At 45.4% G+C, this 23921-nt stretch overlaps 1 protein-coding gene across 1 annotated transcript in view; it reads left to right on the top strand.

Moving 5' to 3' along the window:
* Window positions 1–2616, top strand: part of SACM1L (SAC1 suppressor of actin mutations 1-like (yeast)) — a 101945-nt gene extending 99329 nt beyond the window's left edge. Inside the window, exons 19-20 of the mRNA XM_018568859.1 lie at window positions 1925–1982; window positions 2084–2616. Of these exons, the coding sequence (XP_018424361.1) occupies window positions 1925–1982; window positions 2084–2220 (195 nt within the window). The 3' untranslated portion in view covers window positions 2221–2616. The remainder of the gene's footprint in view (window positions 1–1924; window positions 1983–2083) is intronic.
* The last annotated feature ends 21305 nt before the right edge of the window (window positions 2617–23921 follow it).

The raw sequence follows: 23921 nt of genomic DNA, 5'->3' as shown, positions 1-23921 counted from the left end.
GTCTTAGAGTTTCTGCAAAAGGGTGCAGACATGAACTTATCCTGCAGTACACTCAAGGTACAAATTTCCGCCCTGTCCATCTACTTGGAGACCAGACTGGCGGAAGAACCGTTAATTCGGAGATTCCTATTGGCCACTGCCAGAAGTAGGCCTCCAGCTGTGAGGAGCTTCCCAACTTGGGACCTGTGTAGTCTTCCGCGGGTTTCTAAAACCTCCCTTTGAGCCTATCAATTCTTGTTCACTTCACCTTCTTACTGTCAAGGCAGCACTGCTAATAGCCATTGTGTCGGCCAGAAGAGTGAGCGAAATCCATGCATTGTCCATAGCAAAGCCTTACTGCACGATACATGATGACAGGATCGTCCTTAAACCCGACCCGGGGTTCTTACCGAAAGTGGCCTCCACTTTTCACCGCACTCAGGAAGTGGTTATTCCTTCCTTCTACCCTAACCCAGTTACAGAGGAAGAAGAGAGACTGCGGGGCATCGACGTCGGGAGATGTGTTCTGGAGTATCTGGATAGAACCAGCCAAATCTGATAATCTATTCGTCCTCTTTTCAGGGCCTGAACAGGGCCTACGGGCATCCAAGAGCACAGTTGCGAGATGGATCAAACTGGCTATATCGGAGGCCTATAGACAGCAGGGATTGATTCCGCCACAGAATGTGACTGCACATTCCACCAGGGCTTGGGCTTCTTCTATGGCTGAACGGGCAGGGGCTCCCCCAGATCAAATCTGCAGGGCAGCTACCTGGACCAGTTTCCAAACCTTTGTCAGGCACTACCGTGTGGACGTGTTTGCCAAGGAGGGCCAGGATTTTGGTAGAAAGGTCCTGCAAGCAGTTAGACCACCCTAAAACCATGTGAGTATGGGTTCTTGCCTACTCTCTCAGATGCTGTCCTGGAAGATTACTTGGGAAAAACTGAGTACGGTACCTGGTACCTCGGTTTCCAGGACAGCATGGAAGATTTTTGGTCTTCAGTTTTTGTGCGTGCGTGCGAGCGAGTACGCATGCGCGTATACACATGGATAGTTTAGAATTATGTCTTATCTATAATTTAATGTTTTTATACAATCATGTTTTTCTGTACTCATATCTTCGTGCTTAATGCAGTGTTTTTATGGTCTACGCATCAGTGAGTTTTAGCAGCCTGTGATGTTTGTAACCCAAATGCCATTGACCTTTTTGCGTGTTTTTTTGGGGGACAAAGCTGCTATGCATTTATTAGATGGCCGCCCTGGGATTTCCATACACTAGGTGACTAGGTAACCGGGTCACTATTATATTATCAATTTGCTTTTCCCGGTGTTTTGATGAAGGGGGCGTGCCCTGGAAACGCGTTAGCCGCAAACACTTTCAGCCAGTAGGCAGCATGACAGCCAGCGGATCGGTGTCTTCTGTGTAGATCTCGTGAATACGAGTTACACTTCCTACAATCTGATAGGAGATATTATATGTGCTTATTATTGCACTTTTGTGAGTGTTTTTCCTTATTCCACAATAAAACGATTCTGCTCATGTCGGGACGCTCTGTGGTTTTTGTTAGACCTATTTTTAATAGTATACTATAACTAATGCCATACCACATACCATATCATAAAGTCTGCATTGACTTTATATAAATATTGAAATGCAATAATCAAAAGCAAATTAAATCAAATACACACTTAAAACAAATTAAGACAGATGGGCAGGATAATACATGCTACAGAACAGTGAGTATGTGGGTTTTTTTTTTTTTTCTGGTTAGTTGAATACTGGATAACAGAGTTTACTGTGTATGTATGTAGATATATACATTTTTGAGAGGGGATTGCAGAGTTCCACTTTAGCATTATTTGTATATACTGTGATGATCTACTCTACATATTCCTTTTGTGTATTTTTAAACAACCCATGCTATTTTCTTTTCCCCTATTCAGTTGCCAATCATCATGGTGGTTGCTTTTTCAATGTGCATTATCTGCTTGCTCATGGCTGGTAAGTCAACACTTTTGATTACCGAATTGCTAAGATACACGTTTTATGTAATTTGTCTGTTCCTAAAAAGTACTACAAATAAACAATCTGCTTTTTTCAAGGTGACACCTGGACGGAGACTTTGGCCTATGTACTTTTCTGGGCAGTTGCCAGTATTGGGACAGCCACCATTATCCTTTACAATGGCAAAGACTTTGTTGATGCTCCAAAATTGGTGCAAAAAGAAAAGATGGATTGAATTATTGATTGTCAGAAGGACATTGGCAGTGATTGTTGCACAAGCCATAATTGGAGTCTTTACTGATCTGCTTTCAAACAAACATCATTGCTATTCTTACTTATATTGAACTTCATTTTAAACCATCGGATCTAAAACATAAGACCTTGAGAAGCATATAATGATCTGCTTTTCATTGACCAGGGTGTATATTTTCCATTGCTTTGCAACATATTGCAGAGTTTGTAACTATTACAGAGTTAAGACATGGACTTCAAAATATAGTAGTTAGGTAGTAAAAAAAATAATAATAATAATTTTGATCCACATGCCTTATGATTGTCACAAGTGTGTTTTAAATAAATAGTTTAAGATGATTTGCATGAGCAATAAAAACTGTTGATTTTTTTTTCCAAAGTGTGTAGGCAATTTTTATTTTTATTTCAAAGCCACTGTTGACAGTTTTGGAATAGAGTGGAAATATCTCAGATTTGTATTGCCTGTATCCCCATTTAAGCCACAGGGACATGAAGTCGTTTTTGTCCCTACTGTTGTAATAAGATTGTCCTGCCGCAGCTCACAGCGCTCTCGTCCTGACTCCTGCAGCGCTCGGCGGCTGTCACTTTCTTTTCTCCCCGCTGGAACAGCTCCCAGCGGGGAGAAAAGAAACCAGGGATGACCCGATGTATATATATATATCGGCCGAAAAGTGCCATTTTCGGCCGATATATCGGTGCATCCCTAATTTATATTTATAAAAACAAAATCGTACATTAAAACAGAGATGTACAAATCCCAGGAGCTCCGTATGCTCCTTACAAATGACAGCTACCTCCTAACTTTTACATTTTTCTCTAGTGTAGTCTTGGAGCTCAAAAGTATCGGTACAAGTACTCGTACTTGTACCGAGTACTGTACTTGGTATCTGTGCAACCCTACCGAATATGATGTAAAATATTTGCAAATGTTCACTGCCAGGTAATTCAAAACACCCAACATGCATGTCAACAATATTAACCTTTCAAAATATAGTTGTGCCATATTATTTTCACTAACATGTGGGTTTACTGATTGGCTAATGACAGTCTCATCTTATTGTTTAAAGAGAACTATTGGGTACACCTTTTTTGCATTTTTAATTTCCTAATGATATAAGAGTACATTTTGCAATGTTACATTTTGTAATCTAAATGCACCATAAGCTTAAAATTCAATGTAATATACTGTGAGGCGGGCTAAGCTCTGTGCTGAGAAGTGATCGCAACATTCCTCTCCCATTGAGTGACAGCAGCTTGCAGGCACAGCAGCTCGGACCTTATCCTATCGAAGTTTTGTCATGTCATGTCAAAGGTCTATGAACACTTGCACATCCATCCTGCAGTTTGTCTTTCATTCCCCTCTCCTCTCCACACTACTGTCTCCAGGCAACACATCGGCACTAGCACAGTCAGTTCAGCTCTGTCCTCAGCCCCTTTACTCCACACTGTTGTCTTGGGACATACACAAGGAGAAGAAGAGATGATGACGGAGGGGAGGGGGGCAAGGACAAAGCTGAACTGACTGTGCTAGTGCCTATGTGTTATGCGTGTTGTTTGGGGACAGCAGTGCGGAGAGGAGGGGGTCGAGGACGGAGCTCTCTTGCTTTTGGACATACCATGGTATAGTGCCTTTTTTACTCGCCATGAAATCCCTTCCTCTGATGTTAATTGATGGACTCCTTCCCTCACTTGGGTTGGCCTGTTGCAATGGTTGCTCATTTTGTTTTCTACCCTTCTACTGCTTGCTACAATTGACAATAGGGCAAGCCCTATTTTTTGCGTTTGCAGTGGAACAGAACGCTGGCAAAGTTTTCAGGCGTCCGATCACACAGTGGGCGGGGGGACGTGCAAGCGGTGCCATTGAATACAATGCACCGCCACGCCCCAAAACGCAAGGAAGTTTCTCAGCGATCGCAGGTACGTTCCAGCAGCTACCGCTCATGAATGCACGCTTGTTCACACCAAGCGCGTTCCAGGAGCAGAGCAGTTACAGACCGGATCAAAACTGCGTCCAATGCATTTCAATGGTATTTTGGGCTCTAGTTCACACTGCAGCGTTCAGTTCCAGAGCATGTTAAAAAAAACCTGCAGCAAGCCCTATTTTACCTGCTCTGGAACGCATGCAAATGCATCAAAAACACATGCAAACGCACTGAAAGCCCATTCTAAACTAAAAAATATATATTATTTTTTTTTAACCAAAAATGGTCCGGAACGCATCAAAAACGTGGCACAACCCACTGCACTGCGTGTGCAGAAACTCATGCAGATCTGGTCTGCATTTGGTGTGAACAAGCCCTTATTCAGTCATGCAATGCTATACTGAAATTAATTTTATACTATTTCTTTATTCACCACTGGGGGGTTTTATTTTTTACTATATTATTGAAAAATTACTGAAAATAGTTTTTAAAAAAAGTTTTTTTTTTTACATCGTTATAATACAATTATTGTTGTAACAAAGATCTACGCTCTTGGAAGACTGCTAAAATTATTTACAAATATGAATGGCCCTTAAGCTGCTATGAGAAAAAGAAACGGTGATTTAAAAATGTTAACACAGCGCTAAAGGTGCTTAGATAAATTGAATACCAATGTTAAATAAAAACAATATTGCAGCTCAATCCCATAAAGTGAATCATAACAGTGAAAAATATAATAATTAATTAGGCAAAAACCATGCCATTCACAGTGAAAAAAAGGTGATACAATAGTGGTGAAGAAATAAACCACTCCGGAGTCTGCAAGGAGACCTATTCAATGTGATTTACCATTAAAGGCAAAAAGCTACTTATGTGATACAATGTGACAAGATATCAGTGAATGAAAAAACAGTACATTCTAGCAATCCAGGTAGTAAAATGATAGCACAAACTATTCAATTGAGAAAACAGTGTAACAAGTGTTCCAGTGAAAGAAAAATTCATCTCAAACTGGTTTCTGTAGAATATACTGAAAAACACAATTTTGCTTGCTCAGACATTAACTATGCATAACCCAGAAACAAGCCAATGAAATTAATCACTTTCAATCCCTCCTTTTATCCCAATGGGATAACGGTATGAAATATTTCCTTTATATTTAGGTGGGAGGAGCATTGCTCCTGCTTCCTGGGTCATTTTGTAGATCTCATTCATGGCCATATAGGATGTGGGTGGGACCTCACTTTGGTAGGCCTTTATAACTAGATGGAGATCTGCCATACACCGCGGAATATTTGCCTTCGGGACATCCTGCAATGGGGTCAACAGTGACATGCAGAGTGTGCGGGTGGGAGATTCACTTTCCACACTCCTCTGCATGAACACATTCACAGCATCCATCAACTCCACATTCTGAGCCCGTAGGCCACTAGGGGGCAGCAGAAACTCTTCTTCCCCTAGGCGCCGGTGTTGTCCTTCATACAGCTTGGGAGGGAAGAGGCATTGGACTTTAGGAGGAGGAACTTCCCTCCAATGGACTATACCCCTCAGGCATCTCGCCAATTGGACTGGTCTCCACTTCCAGACCATCAGCCTCCTCTCTTTCTTGCAGCATAGGTTTCTCAAGGCTACACTGGGTTCTAAAAACAAAAAAAATTTACGGTCATCATTCATAGAAAAACAGTGAACAGTGTACATCACCATAAGAAGGCCATCTTACAGACGGTTACAGACAGTCTAACGGTTATCATTCATAGAAAAAGTAAGCAGTGTACATCACCATAAGAAAGCCATCTTACAGACGCAGCTCCAAGATCGGTTTCAAAAAGTAGAGGAGATGGTAATGAGTATATATTGCCCTCCTTCTAGTCCCCGACCCACTTCTTTCCTCCTTTTTTTGTAATTTTAGTTCCTTACGAAAGCAATATTTCATACTGCGCCACTTAACTATGCACAATAAAACTGAAAATATAAAATATTAACATTCGTTATCTTTTTATTCCTTACAGATTTCGAAAATCAAAATTTATTTTCCTATATTGTTCAATCAACATGCAAAGCAATTTGGCGTAACCTGCACAGCGTAGTGATTCCAGCTACCAAGGAAGAAAGTTGGAAAAAAATTGCTGGATTATTTTGGGAAAGATGTAATTTTCCTAACTGTTTAGGGGCTATCGATGGGAAGCACATCCGCATCACAATGCCCCCATTTTCTGGAAGCAAATATTTTAATTACAAAAAGTATTTCTCATTAGTCCTGCTGGCAGTGGCGGATGTGGACTATCGCTTCACTTATGTGGACGTAGGGTCATATGTTAGCAGCAGCGATTCGGCAATTTTTAATAATTCCACATTGGTTCGTCTACTACAGACCAATGGACTCAATCTGCCTAGGGATAGCCCATGGTGGGGAACTACAGACCCAGTCTACCCTTATGTGTTTATAGGTGATGAAGCATTTGGGATAGTCAGACATTTACTTCGTCCCTACTCGCAACGTAGACTTGACCCTAAAAAGCGCATTGTCATCTATAGGCTGTCACGTGCATGCAGAATGGTGGAGTGCACATTTGGTATACTGGCTAATAAATGACGTGTACTGCACACAGCCATGCAACTGACCCCTGAAAATGACACCACTGTCATTAGGCAACTTGTATTTTACACAATTATGCCAGAGAGAAACATGGCTTAAATTTAGAGGACACCTTCCCTAGAGCAGGCTGAATGGAGATTTGGTAAAGGGACCAGTGATGCACATAACATGAGAGATGAAATTACTCCTGCTGTTGAGGTTTCCTGGCAGGCAAGGGCAGCCCAGCATTACTGACATGGTTGCTAAAACTAGAATGTGGTGGGTTTCTTTCTGCTCAATTGTCCTTTATTTCTCTTCTGTGTTAGCTAATAAAAAAATATATACAGTATGTAAGTAGTGTAAAATGTTATAACATACTTGTTATTATCCATGTTGAATTTATAATATTCTTGAGCAATGCATGCTATTTGTATTGTATCTTTTTTTTTTGCCAGTCCACTCAGCTCGCTGTGTCTGCAGAGTCCTCCCAGACTTTAGTAAACTTGCTAGGGCATCCCCTGCTCTGATATGTAGCCTTGTAGAGGCTTAGGTATGAATTCACTAGGCCCTTCCAGTCCGAGATAGTTGGGGGTGTACTCTGTCTCCACCGCACTATCACCACCTTCCTGGCGCAATACAACAAAATTCCCATGAAGGTCTGTCTCGCTGTGATTGGTGCTCTGTTAGCCCCAAAATACATGTAGGCACATCAGGATTAAAGGGCACATCAACAAATTGTGACATAAAATGGGTGACTTCGAGCCAGAATGGTCTGACTCGTGGGCGGGCCCACAAAATGTGGATAAGACCTGCCGGCGAGTCAGAGCACCTCCAACATTCAAAGCTGCTGCCCCCATAGATGCGGGCTAGTCTCGCCGGAGTGTAGTACACCCAGTGTAAAATTTTACATTGAATTAGCTTATCTCTGGCAGACACCAAGTGGCTAAAGGGATAATCCCACACATCCTCCCAGTCCTCATCCGTAAGCGCAGGTGCATCAGCTAGCCAGGGGCCTTTACAGTTAAGTGCATGTACCAAGGACGTTTGGAATAGATGCCTATACACCTCTGACAGCGGTTTAGTGAGACCTTCTCTTCGCAATAATGTCTCCAGTCGGGACATTTGTACTACGCAAGTCAACCCCCCCGAATTGGCACCGGAAGGCATGGCGTAACTGTAGGTAGCGGAACAGATAGGCCGTAGGGACGTGGCATTTCTCCTGTAGTTGGTCAAAGGTTAAAAGTGTATTGTTTAATGTAAGATCTAGCGTTTTAATTCCCTTTCCAGACCAGACATGAAAATCGGGTATATTTAAGAAGTGTGATAAAAGCGGGTTTTTCCAGATGGGAGTATGTGGGGACCACCCCTAGTGGGTCAGACCCAGCTGCCTGCAAATGGACGACCATGCCATAATCGTAGCTCTCATAGACACAGTGAGTTCATATGGAGCCCTGAGACCCCTCAATGGAAGTCCAGCCAGAGCTGCATAGGACCCTAGCGAGGCAGCCTCCACCACCACTGCTGTGTCCTCAGAGTCACCCGTGAGCTATTTGTGTAGGACCACCATTTGACCAGCTAAATAATATTTTTTTAAATCTGGGACTGCCAGGCCCCCCCTACAACATGGCTCCTGTAAGGTGGACAACTTAATCCTGGGGGTTTTGGAGTTCCATAGAAAGGAGCTAATAAGGGTATTGATTTTTCAGAAAAAGGATTGTGGTACTCAGACTGGCGAGTTCCTAAGAAAGTACAGGAAAACAGGCAGTATTTTCATTTTGATCAGGTTAACCCTGCCTACCAGGGATAGGGGGAGATGCTTCCAAGACTCCAACCGTGTCTTAAATTGGGAGAGCAGCAGGAGAAGATTAAGGGGTTAATAATCCCTGACCGATTTCGTTAGTTGGACTCCAAGATAAGTAATTTTTTCAACCCACTGTAAAGGGAGGGAGTTATCCGCCTGTGACCGGGTCAGTGGATCTAGGGGGACCACATGGGACTTAGACCAATTTACCCGCAACCCCGAGAAGCCTGCGAAGATGTCTAAAATTCTCAGTGCGGCCTGTAAGGACGGGTCCGCATCTGCCAGGAAAAGGATAAGGTTGTCCGCATAGAGCGCCAGTCTTTCCTCTATACCCCCTATTTTTAGGCCGCAGATCTCTCGTGACGAGCGGAGAGCAATGGCCAGGGGCTAAATCACCAAGGCAAACAAGCTCGGTGACAATGGGCATCCCTGGCGAGTGCCTCTCCCGATCACAAAAGCTTCAGACAGTAGAGATCCAATTTTGAGGACCGCCCTAGGGGAGCTATACAGGATACTGATCCATCTGCGAAACCCAGGGCCAAATCCCATCAATCGTAGTACCTCCCACATGTATCCCCAATCAACAGAGTCGAAAGCCTTGGCCACATCCAGCGAGGCCAAGGCTCTAGAACCCGCGTTGTCATGGGTTAACTGAAGATTAGTGAACAGTCTGTGCAGGTTGGTGTCTGTAGACTTGCCCGGTATAAACCCGGTTTGGTCAATATTGACCAGGGACCCCAGAACACTAGAGAGGCGTGTTGCCAGTACCTTGGTCAGTATTTTTAAGTCCATATTGAGCAATGCAATGGGTCTATATGAGGAGCATAGGAGGGGGTCCTTCCCCGGCTGCGGCAGCAACACCACATGGGCATCCCTGAAGGAGTCGGGCAGAACCCCCACCTCCAGACAATCCACATAAAGGTCCCTAAGCCTGGGTCCAACAGAATCAACATACTTCTTATACCACTCAGCCGGGAAGCCATCCGGCCCAGGGGACTTACCATTAGGGAATGAGGCTATTGCCCGCTGTACCTCCTTCAAGGTAATAGGCTTTTCCAGAGAATCCCTGTCCGCACCTGCCAACTGTGGGATGGTAAGCCACCCAGCAAGTCCTGCAAGGCGCCCAGGTCATACACGGGAATGCTTGAGTAAAGATCTTTGTAGTAAGTATGGAACTCCTTTAGAATAAGAGGGGGGTCTGTTACCCTCGTCCCTGTGGCAGTCAGAATGGCTGGAATGTTAGTTAGTGACCTCTGTTCCGCTACCAACATTGCTAAGAGTTTACTGTTTTTGTCCCCTTTCTCAAACAAGTTTTCCCTTGACAGCCGCCAGGAGCACTGCGTCAGCCCCACATGGTGCATGTTGATGGAACGCCTTGCCTTCTCAAGTGCTGCCACCGTGGATTCACCAGGAGAGTCTGCATAGGCTGCTGCGCACACAGCTTCCTCGATCTGGAGTAATGTAAGGGCAGCGAGCCGCCTTAATACCAGATATATACTCTACCCTGGTGGTAGCTTTAAAGGTGTCCCAAACCACTGGTGCCGACGCTGTGCCCGCATTAATGTGCCAATAGGTCAGCATAGCTGAGGATACCCTTGCTGCCACTCCCTCAGCCACTCAGGTGACAGCTTCCAGCCTCCAGACTTCCTGCCCCCGGGCACCAAAAAAGTAATAGAAAGTGGGACATGATCCGACAGGCCACCAGGCAGGTAGGTAGCCCCGGACAACATACCTAACATGGTCTGGTTACCAAATGCCATATCTATCCGGGCCGAGGAGCCATGGACAAGAGACAAATGGGAATATGTCCTGATACCAGGATGCTTCCACCGCCACACCTCTTCCATCATAGCCGTCTCGGCCCAGGACACTAGTTCAGTACCCAGAGGCCGAGCCGGGTTAGAGGAGTCCAGAGCGGAGTCTAGGATATTGTTAAAATCCCCGGAAATGAGAACTGGCAGCGGGAGGTAAGGAGCAAGTTTGTCAACGATGGTATATAAAACCTGTACATTAACCGGCGGAGGTATATATACACTGACCACCGCTATCTGAGTTGCTTGGATATCAAGTACCACAATTACAAACAGTCCGCCAGGGTCAGTGACAGTATGCAGAATGGTGCAAGGAAGGGATTTACTAATGAGCACTGAGGCACCCCGGGAATACGTGGAGTAGGTCACATGCACCATCCTCTGTATCCAGGGGCGTCTCAGCGCCACTACCTTATTACCATCCTGATGCGTCTCCTGTAGCATTACTATATGCGGGTTAAGTTGCTTCAAATAGTTACATACCATGGATCTCTTAAATTTGTTATTAAGACCCCATACATTCCAGGATCGCACTTTAATGTCATCCAACCCCATCACATCTGCCAATACATATGGATGAATACCACTCCCTCTCAGGGCGTAAGCGAGATCTAGGGCAACACACAATCCCCCAGAACCGAAAAATACCCACAAAACCCCTCTTCCCTGGGAAACATATTAAACTCAACAATAACATTGTCCAGAGACGTTTAAGCCCAAAAACCCCAAAAAAGTCAGCCAGTCAGGGATACCCCAGCTAAGCTAAGGGGTGTACCCAAAGGACATGGACAAGTGTTTTGCAGCTGTAAAAAAATCAAACCAAAAGAAACAGAAAAAACAAACTCGAAAAATCGTAGGTGTCCAGATGTTGAGGGAGGGAGCGAGCCGTCGCCCCCACACTGTAGGATAGATGCTGTGGAAGACCGGATAAGACACCTCTAGGTCTAGCGTGTTGTATCTGACATGGTAAGTTCAAGACATACCCACCATCCCCAGTCCCTGCGGTCTCTGCGGCCGTTGACGGTACCCATCCCCAGTCGAGCAATGCAGCATCCGTCCTGTAGAATTTAAGAAACAGGGATAAGAAAAAAGAACCCAGAGGAACAAAGCTGGAACCAAAAAATAACAATTGTAGAACTTGAAGGCCCACAGGAAGCGCAGCCCATAAGGATAATCAAGGAGCATTTGGTCACGGGTCCTCGGCCTCCTCCCTCCACGAAGTAGGCCCGTCCGCCAGGCAAACAGTGCAGGAGTAGGTCAGCAGGCTGAGCCAGTACCTGGATATTCCCTTCCATAAGATAGGGTAGGCATCAACAGGTATCAGCTGCTGGGGAGCACTTAGCCCAGCGCATCCAACCATTCAGTAGCAGATCCAGGCGAATCAAACATGTGGACCGTGCCAGATTGGGGAACCCAGAGTCTACTCGGGTACAGCATGTTGTATTGGATGCCTTTTTCCCTTAGACCGCGTCTCACCTCCACAAAGGTTCTCCTCCACTTCTGAATCTTCGCCGAGAAGTCAGGAAATAGACGGACGGAAGCATTCTCATGGCGAAGGTCCGGGCACATTCTGGCCGCCGCCAATATCCTGTCCCGGTAATTGAGAAGGCGCGCCAAAAATGGTCTTGGTGGTGCCCCAGGGACAGGCTTCCCAGTGGGCACCCTATGCGCCCTCTCCACCACAAAGGTGGGGGGCAGCTCTTCCAGTGCCAGCACCGATTTAAAGAAAGCCTCCGCGAATTGAGCAGGCCTCTGGCCCTCCGCTCCCTCAGGCAGGCCCACTATTCGCACATTGTTGTGCCGCATTCTATTTTAAGAATCATCTACCTTTGCCGCCAGCGTCTTAACAGTACGTTGCAGGTCTTGTATGGCAGTAGTATGTTCCTGGACCGAATCTTCCACCCCAGACACCCGCATCCCCGCCTGAGACAGCCGGCCCCTAATCTTGTCCAGATCATGTCTGATCAAGGTGCACTCCACCGCCAGATGGTCGATTTTGGCAGTGAGGGCGATTTTACAGCCCTCTATAGCATCCAGGATAGATTTAGTCTCAGCCCTCTCCTTACTTGCTGTCGATGGGGAGACAGGCTGCTCCGGAGGGGCCAGCGCCGCTTCAGCAGCGCCTGGAGCTTCTCCCTTCATGCACAGGGTCCGGCGTGAGCACTCACAGGGAGCAGGGGATGGAGGCAAGATGGCGGCGGCGGGACACGAGGCCGCACGCTGGGATCTTCTCCAGCCTCTTCTGGGGGTATTGCCACGCTTGCCGGACCTAGAGGGCATATCCCCCTGCTCCGGACATCCACCGGAGCTTGGGTGAGTATTTCAGGAGCCGAGTCTTCAGGATTAATGCTGGAGAAAGGTCAGTGTAGCGGCGGAGCTCCCTCAGTCACGTCCGCGCTGCTTCACATCCCGGCCACGCCCCTTGTATTGTATCTTTAATTATTTTGGGTATATTTAACTTTGCACATCACACAATGCACAGATTGGTCACAGTGAACGAGAAAACACGCACATACACACACGATAGAATATCAGAGCCACACAAGCAGCAGCATCAACATGTGTCTCAGTGACCGAACAGGGAGGGGAATTGTGGTGGGGAGGAAGGGGGATGGATAGAATACTGCACTTGGGGGAAAGTACTACTAATAAATACATAATAAACTCACCAAGTACTCACCACAGCTCTCCTTCTGATTCTTGGACATATCTTCATATCCAGGGAAATATCTTTCAGCAATTGAGCTCCACTGATTAGCCTTCCTGCGATTATTCTTATATTGTGGATGCCTGGTATCGTACAACTCAGGGCATTCTTCCACCATGCTGATAAATCGCTCTGTCACAATGCTTGTCCACCATTGTGTCTTCAGGTCACAAGATCACCTTTTTCCACAGGCAGGAAGTGACCAAGGAAGATTAGGTCATCACACATGACCATAGAGTTTTTTGCATTTTGATGCGTTTAGACGTGGAGCGTTCCAGAGCAGGAAAAAAACTGCAGAGCATGCTGCAGTTTTTTTTTTCATGCTCTGGAACTGAACGCTGCGGTGTGAACTAGAGCCCAAAATACCATTGGAATACATTGGACGTGTTTTTGATGCGTTCTGTAACTGCTCTGCATCTGGAACACATTTGGTGTGAACAAGCCCTTATACTTGTTATATTGTCCCAGCGCATAGATGGATCCGGACAATCCCTGCAGTATTTATAGAGACTGTACATCTTCTACATCAACTTCCCTGTCATCACTGATAGCCTATCAGGCATGTGGTTAATAGATCAGCTGGGCTATGCATATCTGATAGACAAACATTAGAGGTATTCATGACATTTTTTGCCATACAATACCAAACATTTTCTTGCTGTTTCAACAACTCATATAATCGCCTATGTGGTCATATCTCATTAACTCTTGTTCCACACTTAAGTTTATACAAACCCTCACAACCCTCATATACAAATGTAGTAGAAACCCAGATAATAATGAAAAGTATAGTTAGACCCCCAAAAAATAGGCAGAAAAGTTAAAGTCTTTGGTTTGGATCCAGAAGAAACATCTTGACCATGTTGATCAATTCCCTGCTCAGTATCAATCCCTTCTGGTGCTTTCTTGACCCTGGAAGCGTGAACCCACGTTGGTGATTCTTCAGTCAACACTGCCATTCTGGCCACCGCATTTACAGTAAGAGGCTCTCCATATGGGGTAAGAACAAGGTACCATGCTTGTGTAGGGCCTTGACCAGCACAATGTCTCCTGGCTCAAATGGATGTGTTGGCTCTCCTACATGTGAAGGTAGAGGCCATTCAATTTCCTAATCAGTTGAATAACATATTCTTCCTGTATCTGCTGTAAATCTCCATCATATAGAATTAAAGGTTTCCCTCTTGTCCAAGGGGTGGGAAAAGACCTACCCATCAGCACCTCAAAAGGTGACAAACCTGTTGTCTTGTCTAGGGGCATTCTGATCTCTGCTAAAACAGCAGGTAGGTGTTTGGGCCAATTATGGAAAGTACCCCCTGTTCCCTTCCTCAATGTGTCCTTTATTGTCCTGTTAATTCTTTCCACTATTCCTGAACTCAACACATCAACTTAACAATTTGTTGCATCTTTGCAGTTTAAAAGGAGGGCCTTTATCTGAATCTATGGACAATGGGCAGCCATATCTTGGAATAATTTCCTTACACAGAATCTTAGCCCCTGCCTGGGCATTCTCATTGGTAGTAGAAAAAGCTTCAACCCACTTACTGAAAGCATCAACTATAGTAAGTATCTCAAACTCCCTTGTGCAGGTGGCATGTGTGTAAGTTCTATTTGTAATTGCTGGAATGGGCCCTGTGGAATGACCAAATGGTCCAATTTCCCTATTTTCTTCCCTTGTACATTGTTCCTTGCACAGGTTAAACAGCTGTGCATCCACCAAAGACGGCAGATCCCTACAGCAAAACCTTTCCTGTAAAAGCGTCAATGTATCCCTCTTGTTAATATGTCCAAAGCTATGAAAATTTGAAATAAATAGCGGTGCAGATGTCTTTGGAAATACCAATATCCCTCCCATTGACCAAAAACTAAATGAGTATTGGGTCAAACCTTGATCCTGCCAAAAGGCGAGATCATTAGGGGAGGCAAGAATTTGAAGGTGATAGATCATAGAATCAGTGAGAGAGGAGGGTTCTAAAAAAGCAGAAAACTGGGTCATGTTCCTCTCCTGGATTGAGGTAGCTGCTGCTTCTTTGGCAACCTTGTCAACTAGGGAATTGCCCAGTGCAATGGGATCATGAGATGTAGTGTGACCTTGACCTTTAACAACTGAAATGGCTGTAGGCAGTTGTATAGCCTGGAGAAGATCTGAAATAAAAGAATGAAATAGGTTTCCCATCAGCCATCAACTGATTCTGCAGCCTGTGCCGAAGGGTATGGTAAGGAGCCTGCCTTATGAATGATGTATGGGAGCTGTACCACAGCATAACCTGTTTGGTATATAGTGTCATTGGGCCTGGAACATGAACCATCTACAAAAATGTCAAGTGCATCTGGCAATGGAGTATCTGTTAAATCCCACCTTGGTGATGTTTCTGTTTGTAATATCTCAACACAATCATGTAAGTCCATGGGCCCCTCAGGGTCAGATTGTGAGATAAGTGCATGAAGAGTAGTTATGGGGCCTTGTTGTGGAGAAGTATACTTGATAGTAAGGTTTGCAATAGAAGTCAAAATAACTATAACCAGGTATCCTTTGAGCTGTCATGTGTTGTGTAACAAGATTTTTAGGGTTTGGTTCACATCGTGGGAAGTATTGAGGATTGTGTCATGTGACAATGTCTTTGGTAATACCATTTTTACAGCTATAGCACATGCAGCAAGTGTTCTCAGACATGCTGACATTCCCTGAACCGTAACAGACAACACTTTAGACAGAAAATGCAGTGGGTTTCATGGAACCACCATGCCCCTGAGCCAGAACAGCATCCATAACCTTACTCCCCTCTCTACATTAGAGGTGGAATGGCTTATTGTAATTAGGCAGTCCCAAGGCAGGGGCGGAGATGAGAAGTTTTTAAAGCTTGATGCATTTCATCAGTCCATTGTATGGGATCAGGAGCATCTTGTTTAGTAACAGTTCTCAATATGGAATCCCAGTAAAAACAGTCTCGGATCCAGTGGCAGCAAAAATGTATGACCCTCAAGAAATTCATAATTTCTTTATTTGAATGTGGTTTCTTCAATGCAAGAATAGCTTTCACTCTGTCAGTGGAGAGGAGCTTGGTGCCATGTGGTAGTGTGAACCCCAAGTATTGTACAGTCTCTTTGCAGAATTGCAGTTTGACAAAAGATGCTCTGTGTCCGTCATCAGCCAGGTATTGAAGCAGTAAAATACTGTCAGTTTTGCAGCTCTCATAATCAGGACTACAGAAGAGCAAGTCATCCACATACTGCAGGAGGGTGGAGCTACAACTTGGAGTTCAGCCCTTCAGAAACTCACAAAAGGACCATGGAGTACACTGCTGGGGAATCAACATACCCTTGCAGCATTTGCGCACAGGCATATTGAGTGCACTTGTAGGTGAAAGCAAGCAGAGGTTTCACGTCAGGGTGCACTGGAACACTATAAAAAGCATTTGCCAAATCTAGCACTGTATAACATTCAGTGTCAGCAGGTATAGATGTAAGCAAATAATTGATATCAGGTGCAATTGGCTGTACAATGGCATTGATAGCTCTCAAATCTTGTGTAAATTTGTATCCCTTTCCTTTAGGGACAGGGTTAATAGGTGCATTATAAAGGTGGCCATACACTGTACAACCATCGCAAGACCTTAGTCTTGCGATGGTTGTAAAGTGATTAAAAAAAACGTACGATCTGCCCATCTTGGGCAGGCAGATCGTACTCTCGATCATCGCAAGCCCGCCCCCCAGAGGGGCGGGCTTCCGAAGACCGCAATGCTGAACGGGCAGTGTGCGCACACCGGCCCGTTCTGCATTTGTCTCCAGAGCACCGTTCAAACCAGCCGAAAATCGTACGATTCTGGTTTTCTGCTCCTTAGACAAAAGACGTGCGACCATACAGTAGAAACGGTCGCACATCTTGGCTCACACTGCTCAAATCTCGTACGATCGCAGGAAATCCTGCGATTCCCGTACGAGAATCGTGCAGTGTATGGAAGGCGTGCGACCGTTTCTACTGTACGGTCGCACGTCTTCCGTCGAACCAGCAGGCTAGAAAACCCGCCGGGAATCGTACGATTCCACACAGCCCGTTTGCAGTCCTCGTAAGCCCGCCCCTCATTGCAGTCAGGGGGGGCGGACTTGCGATGATCGCAAGTACGATCTGCCTGTCCAAGATGGGCAGATCGTACGTTTTTTTTAAAGTACTTTACAACCCTCGCAAGACAAAAGTCTTGCGAGGGTTGTAAAGTGTATGGGCACCTTAAGGAGAAACAGTAGGTCTAATTATGCCTTCTGCATCATGACAGCAATACCTTTCTCCTTTTCCCCAGTCAGTGGACATTGTTTGATATACACGAGAGTGGCCCCAGCTTTTAATGTGGCCTGATATGGGGAACACAATATGTATCCTACATCCTCCTTAGATAAAACCCATAACTTCATGGGATTAGGTAACTCAAGGAATGTAGACCATTCCTCATAAATCATAGCAAAGTTAAAGAATGCAGGTAAGATTTTAACAATGGGAGATGCCATCTCTGTTGCTCCCTTAGAGGAAAAGAACATTGTAATTTGCACAGTAAATCTCGGCCTAGCAAATTAACTGGGCATCCTGGTATAATCATAAAAGAATGATGACCCATGTCCTCCCCCTCCAGGGTATAAATTGACAAAAGGTGGTGTTCGAGCACATTGGGTTAGGACCCCATTAATTCCCATAGAAGGCTCACCCTGCTCTATTGGTCCATCATACAGAGAAGCCATTATATAGAGGAGCAAGTTGCCCCCACGTCCACTAAAAAAAATAAAATAATCAAGGCACCCTGTACTCTGAGTGTACACATAAGCATTTCTCTCCATGTGGCTGACAACTGAGCAAAGGCAAGGGGGTCCCCTTCCGGGAATCCCTATTGGGACTTGGACTGCCACTGGACTGGTATTTGACTGGTTGTTGTGGATGGGAAGATCCCATAGCAACCTGGTCCCAGGACACATTCCTAGTTGGACACTGCCTCTGCCAATGTCCTATCTGCCCACATCTCAAACACTTATCCTGTCTACTCCAACTCCCTCCTCCACAAGGAAAAGGGCTACGGGGTATTCCTCTCCCCCTTCCCCTGCCACCGCCTCTAAATCCTGACTGATTACCCTGATAAGCCTGTATAGATAACAGTTTAGGTACATACAGTTGGGCAAAAAAGTATTTAGTCAGCCACCAATTGTGCAAGTCCTCCCACTTAAAAAGATGAGAGAGGCCTGTAATTGTCATCATAGGTAGACCTCAACTATGAGAGACAAAATGAGAAAACAAATCTCGGACTTTCAACTCCCTCCAAAGGTTTTCTATGGGGTTGAGATCTGGAGACTGGCTAGGCCACTCCAGGACCTTGAAATGCTTCATATGAAGCCCCTCCTTCCTTGCCCGGGCGGTATGTTTGGGATCATTGTCATGTTGAAAGACCCAGCCACGTTTCATCTTCAATGCCCTTGCTGATGGAAGGAGGTTTGCACTCAAAATCTCACGATACATGGCCCCATTCATTCTGTCCTGTACACAGATCAGTCGTCCTGGTCCCTTTGCAGAGAAACAGCCCCAAAGCATGATGTTGCCACCCCCATGCTTCACAGTAGGTATGGTGTTCTTTGGATGCAACTCAGCATTCTCTCTCCTCCAAACACAACGAGTTGTGTTTCTACCAAATAGTTCTATTTTGGTTTCATCTGACCATATGACATTCTCCCAATCCTCTTCTGGATCATCCAAATGCTCTCTAGCAAACTTCAGACGGGCCCGGACATGTACTGGCTTAAGCAGGGGGACACGTCTGGCACTGCAGGATCTGAGTCCCTGGCGGCGTAGTGTGTTACTGATGGTAGCCTTTGTTACGTTGGTCCCAGCTCTCTGCAGGTCATTCACTAGGTCCCCCCGTGTGGTCCTGGGATTTTTGCTCACCGTTCTTGTGATCATTTTGACCCCACGGGGTGAGATCTTGCGTGGAGCCCCAGATCGAGGGAGATTATCAGTGGTCTTGTATGTCTTCCATTTTCTAAGTATTGCTCCCACAGTTGATTTGTTCACACCAAGCTGCTTGCCTATTGCAGATTCAGTCTTCCCAGCCTGGTGCAGGTCTACAATTTTGTTTCTGGTGTCCTTCGACAGCTCTTTGGTCTTCACCATAGTGGAGTTTGGAGTGTGACTGTTTGAGGTTGTGGACAGGTGTCTTTTATACTGATAACAAGTTCAAACAGGTGCCATTGATACAGGATAATGAGTGCAGGACAGAGGAGCCTCTTAAAGAAGAAGGTACAGGTCTGTGAGAGCCAGAACTCTTGCTTGTTTGTAGGTGACCAAATACTTATTTTCCACCATAATTTGCAAATAAATTTGTTCCAAATCAGCCAATGTGATTTGTCTGGATTTGTTTTCTCATTTTGTCCCTCATAGTTGAGGTCTACCTATGATGCCAATTACAGGCCTCTCTCATCTTTTTAAGTGGGAGAACTTGCACAATTGGTGGCTGACTAAATACTTTTTTGCCCCACTGTAAAAACATCCTTAGTCATCAAATTCCCATCCATTTCCTTCACTGTTTTCTCATGCCAATTATTACTTAACTCTTTCACTAGCTTACAATTCTCAGACATCAATCCCCCTAAGAGGGTCTGTACATATACAATTCCCATTTCTCCATCTCTTCCTAAACCCAATTCTTCCTTCCACAATTTCTGAAACCTTTTCACATACTCCGTAACCATCTCCTTGGCACCTTACTTACAAGACATCACAGCAGCCATATTCTTTCTATAATCCTCACCAGTACATTTCCTTCCCTTTGTGGCCCATTTTAAATATGTCACAGTAGCTGCAGGATTGCTCTTGGGGTTAGGAACAATTTTTTTACAATAGTATCCAGAGTTTGAATTACCAAAGGTTTAGAAATAATTTGATCTCCCACAGTCTGAAAAGGTGCATCAAAATTAGGAGATTTCTCTTCTGTCTTAATCTCACTCTCAGAGTCGCTGTCCTCTACATATTCTACCGATTCAATCTGCCCTCCATTTTTTTGACAAATACCAATTTTAGCATATCCCCTACCTGTCCTGGTATGAGAAGGGTATGTTTACTTCCCCTCCTCATATGACCCCTTGACTGATGCCTTATCCCTCTTCCTATCTCTCTCATAGCGTTTTCTTCTTTCCCCCAGCATTTCCCAGTCTTTGTGTTCCTTCAAACGAATAGCTCCCACTGCCACAGCTATGTCCTCCTCATCTAATGATGGATATATGTGAGTATATGCCGGGGGGGGGGGCGGAGAGGCTAGCAGTAGAGTCAGGAGAGAGGTAATACAAAGTCAGTTTTATCCAGATCACCCAACACTTATGTATTTCTTATCCCACTGGGGAGCTCCTCCATAGAAATTAAATGCATTCTTGTCCCCCAGACACAACCCCTTAATTATATTAAAATTAAATTCAGAGAAGGAACCTTCCCTTGGAAACGGATCTGAACTGTGCATCCCCTCTGTCCATCCTGCAATATTGTCCACCCAGGGATCAGTGTAATAAGCACCAGAAATCCTGAAAACAAACTCCTTAGGTGTTTCATTACTCTGTTTATGTGGTATTACAGGAACATGAGACTTCTTTAGTGGTTTCATAATTTGATATGCTCAACCTTTTTTTCATCCTTCACCTGTATCTTACCAGACTTTTTACCCATAGCTTACACATGGGTAAAATGTGTAAGATTCAGATTCTTAGTAAAGAATCTGAAAGGGTATATAAATAAAGGGACAGTTCACCACTTGCGTTTCAGAGGACCCGGGTCAACAGGTTGCACCTAGCCGGTGTCTGAGGGCGTCTTGTGAACTTCCACAACGCACTTCCAGAAACTTTTAAACAACAAACATTAAACACCAACAGTGAACAGACAGATTAGATAACAAATAACAGACAAGCAAAGCGCATGCAGCAAAAATTGAAAACAAGCAACACGATGGATAATATAACCAATTAAGTGTCCTACCAAAACAAATTCCTCCGTGCTATCACAGCACAGGAGAGCTAGCTAATGCTTCCAAAGCATTTATTGTTCCTTACTGTGCAACAACATCTTTAGCTCAATGTATCTCCAGAGCAAGGTGAGAGCAAAAAATAGAATAAAACAGCTACTCACCTGGCTGTGCAGATCCCACTTCTGACACCAAACTGTTAGGGTCCCTCAGGAAAAGTGACTCTGAAGGGACTTGAACACTCAGTAGTGGGCCTCAAGCCCACGCCTCCTGGTTGGACTTAGCTTCTTAAGTTTTCCCCAGATTTGATCGTGCTGCCAGCTTCAGACAAGTACTTGGGAATAAAGAGTCACACCAAATTGTGTATTCACTCTATATTCAAAGGCTTATTGTTAAAACAGAAGGTTATATGTGAGCATAAAAGGGAAATGGCAGAGCATAAACCAATTAAAACCATTTGTATACAAAACTACAAATCTAATCATGATAGTATATAAGAATAGCATAATAATAACTTGTACTCGCCCAAATGCTCCGATACAGGAACTTCCGGTCAGAGGGAGATCTCCCTCTGATTGGCAGTGTTGAGGGAGCAGTGCAGCCAGCTTCCTTTCCAATCAAGAAGCTGGGCAGTGGGTTATGACCTGCTTCCCGGCTTCCTTAATGGCTAGGAAGCCGGCTTCACTTGTTGCTAGGCAGGCTGGCTTCCTAACCAATAAGGAAGCCGGACGGCACGTCATTATTCGCCTCCTGGCTCCCAGATTGGTCAGGAAGACCAACTGCCTAAGAATGACTGAAGCCGGCTTCCTAGCCAATCAGGAAGCCGGTAGGTGGGTCATGACGTGCCACCCGGCTTTTTGATTGGCTAGGAAACTAGCTTCACTTGTTGGTAAGGAACCTGGCTTCCTAACCAATCAGGAAGCCGAGTGGCACGTCAGGAATCGCCTCACAGCTTCCTGATTGGGCAGTAAGCCAGGCTGCCTAGGAACAAGTGAAGCCAGCTTCCTAGCCAATCAGTAAGCCGGGAGGCGGGTCATGGCGTGCCGCCCGGCTTCCTGATTGGCTAGGAAGCCGGCTTCCTGACCAATCAGGAAGCCGGACGGCACCTCATGACCCGACGCCAGGCTTCCTGATTGGTCAGGCAGCCTCGGCAAGTGAAGTTTGTGTTCTTTCGATAGAACACTGGCTTCCCAGGCAATCAGGAAGCCGGGCAACAGGTCATAATCCGCTGCCCGAGTTTCTGATAACCAAGGCACCCGGCATCGGTGTAGGTGCATGCCTACTTCTAAGCGATCAGGTCCTAAAAAATGCTTATCCCTTTGGTCTGTCCTTGGCACCTTGGGTCTTCACAAAAATACTTTCATGGGTCCTAGCTGTGTTTCCGGGTATCTATGTAGCGAAAAATCTGCATAATCACCTTCTCAGTCCAAGTTCTATCAGCCAATCCACAGGAAGATGCTAGATTCAGAAGGACTCTCAACCAACAAAAATCCAACTCATCAATTGGAGTAACAGGCCTTGCCTTGGATATGGACCTATTCAGGGTCTTTCTTTCTCAAGAGAAACTTTTGTCTTTCTGCTCACAGGTTTGGATATTTGGGCAGTTTTTTTCACATGCTCTGGAACTGAACGCTGTGGTGTGAACTAGAGCTCAAAATACCATTGGAATACATTGGATGCATTTTTGATGCGTTCTGTAACTGCTCTGCATCTGCTCCGCACTTGGTGTGAACAAGCCCTTAGGATCAAGTATGATCTGTGCGACAGGTTTTCTGAAAATACCCTTATGCTCTGTTTAAGTATGGCCAAATTGCAAGGCCATATGGCAAATTTATAAACTGGAGAATGTGATGCTCACATTTATAAAGACTATTTGAGAAGATTCCCTTGCACATTTGCTGCATCATTTAATACGAGTAGGGGCCACATCGGCCGCCGACGTTTTCTGCGCATGCACGCCGCCATTTTGGAGTAGATCTTGGTGAATACCAGTATGGCGACGCTTGAACATGCAGGCGCCGACATCTTGGTGTAAACCAAGATCTACAGGGCATTTTCAGGAGTACTTTTACTTCTGAAAATGCCCCGATACTAAAGACCGATATTGGCCCTTTCAATTTGTTAGGAAATTCAGCTGCCTATGGTCCTTAGGCAGCTGCATTTGATAGTGCCTGTCTAGCTGCACATTGCCTTCTCCTCCTTTCTGGCACAGCAAAAGGACATTCCTACACTCACCAGCCCAGCTCTGTAACCCTGCACAAGCCCAGATTCCACCTGTTCAGCCCTAGAGAGCCCAGAAGTCGCATGCAAAACCCTGGGGAGCCTGGCACCCGCCCACAGAGCCCTGCATGCATTGCTTTTAAGATCTGCCCTGGGGAGACCAAAACGCAGCCCTGAAGAGACCAAAATGCAGCCCTGGTGGAGACTGAAACGCAGCCCTGGGGAAACCAAAATGCAGCCCTGGTAGAGACCAAAAAGCCGCCCTGGTGGAGACCAAAAAGCCGCACTGGTGGAGACCAAAAAGCCGCCCTGGTGGACACCAAAAAGCCGCCCTGGTGGAGACCAAAAAGCCGCCCTGGTGGAGAAAAAAACGCAGCCCTGGTGGAGAAAAAAACGCAGCCCTGGTGGAGAAAAAAACGCAGCCCTGGTGGAGACTGAAACACAGCCCTGGTGGAGACTGAAACACAGCCCTGGTAGAGACTGAAACACAGCCCTGGTAGAGACTGAAACACAGCCCTGGTAGAGACCGAAATACAGCCCTGGTGGAGACCAAAACTCAACCCTGGTGGAGACCAAAACTCAACCCTGGTGGAGACCAAAACTCAACCCTGGTGGAGACCAAAACTCAAGCCTGGTGGAGACCAAAACTCAAGCCTGGTGGAGACCAAAACTCAA

The sequence above is a fragment of the Nanorana parkeri genome, unplaced genomic scaffold (assembly GCF_000935625.1).
Source record: "Nanorana parkeri isolate BGI_ZX_2015 unplaced genomic scaffold, ASM93562v1 scaffold1255, whole genome shotgun sequence".
Classification (NCBI taxonomy): Eukaryota; Metazoa; Chordata; class Amphibia; order Anura; family Dicroglossidae; genus Nanorana; species Nanorana parkeri.
This window is presented reverse-complemented; position numbering and strand designations above follow the sequence as displayed.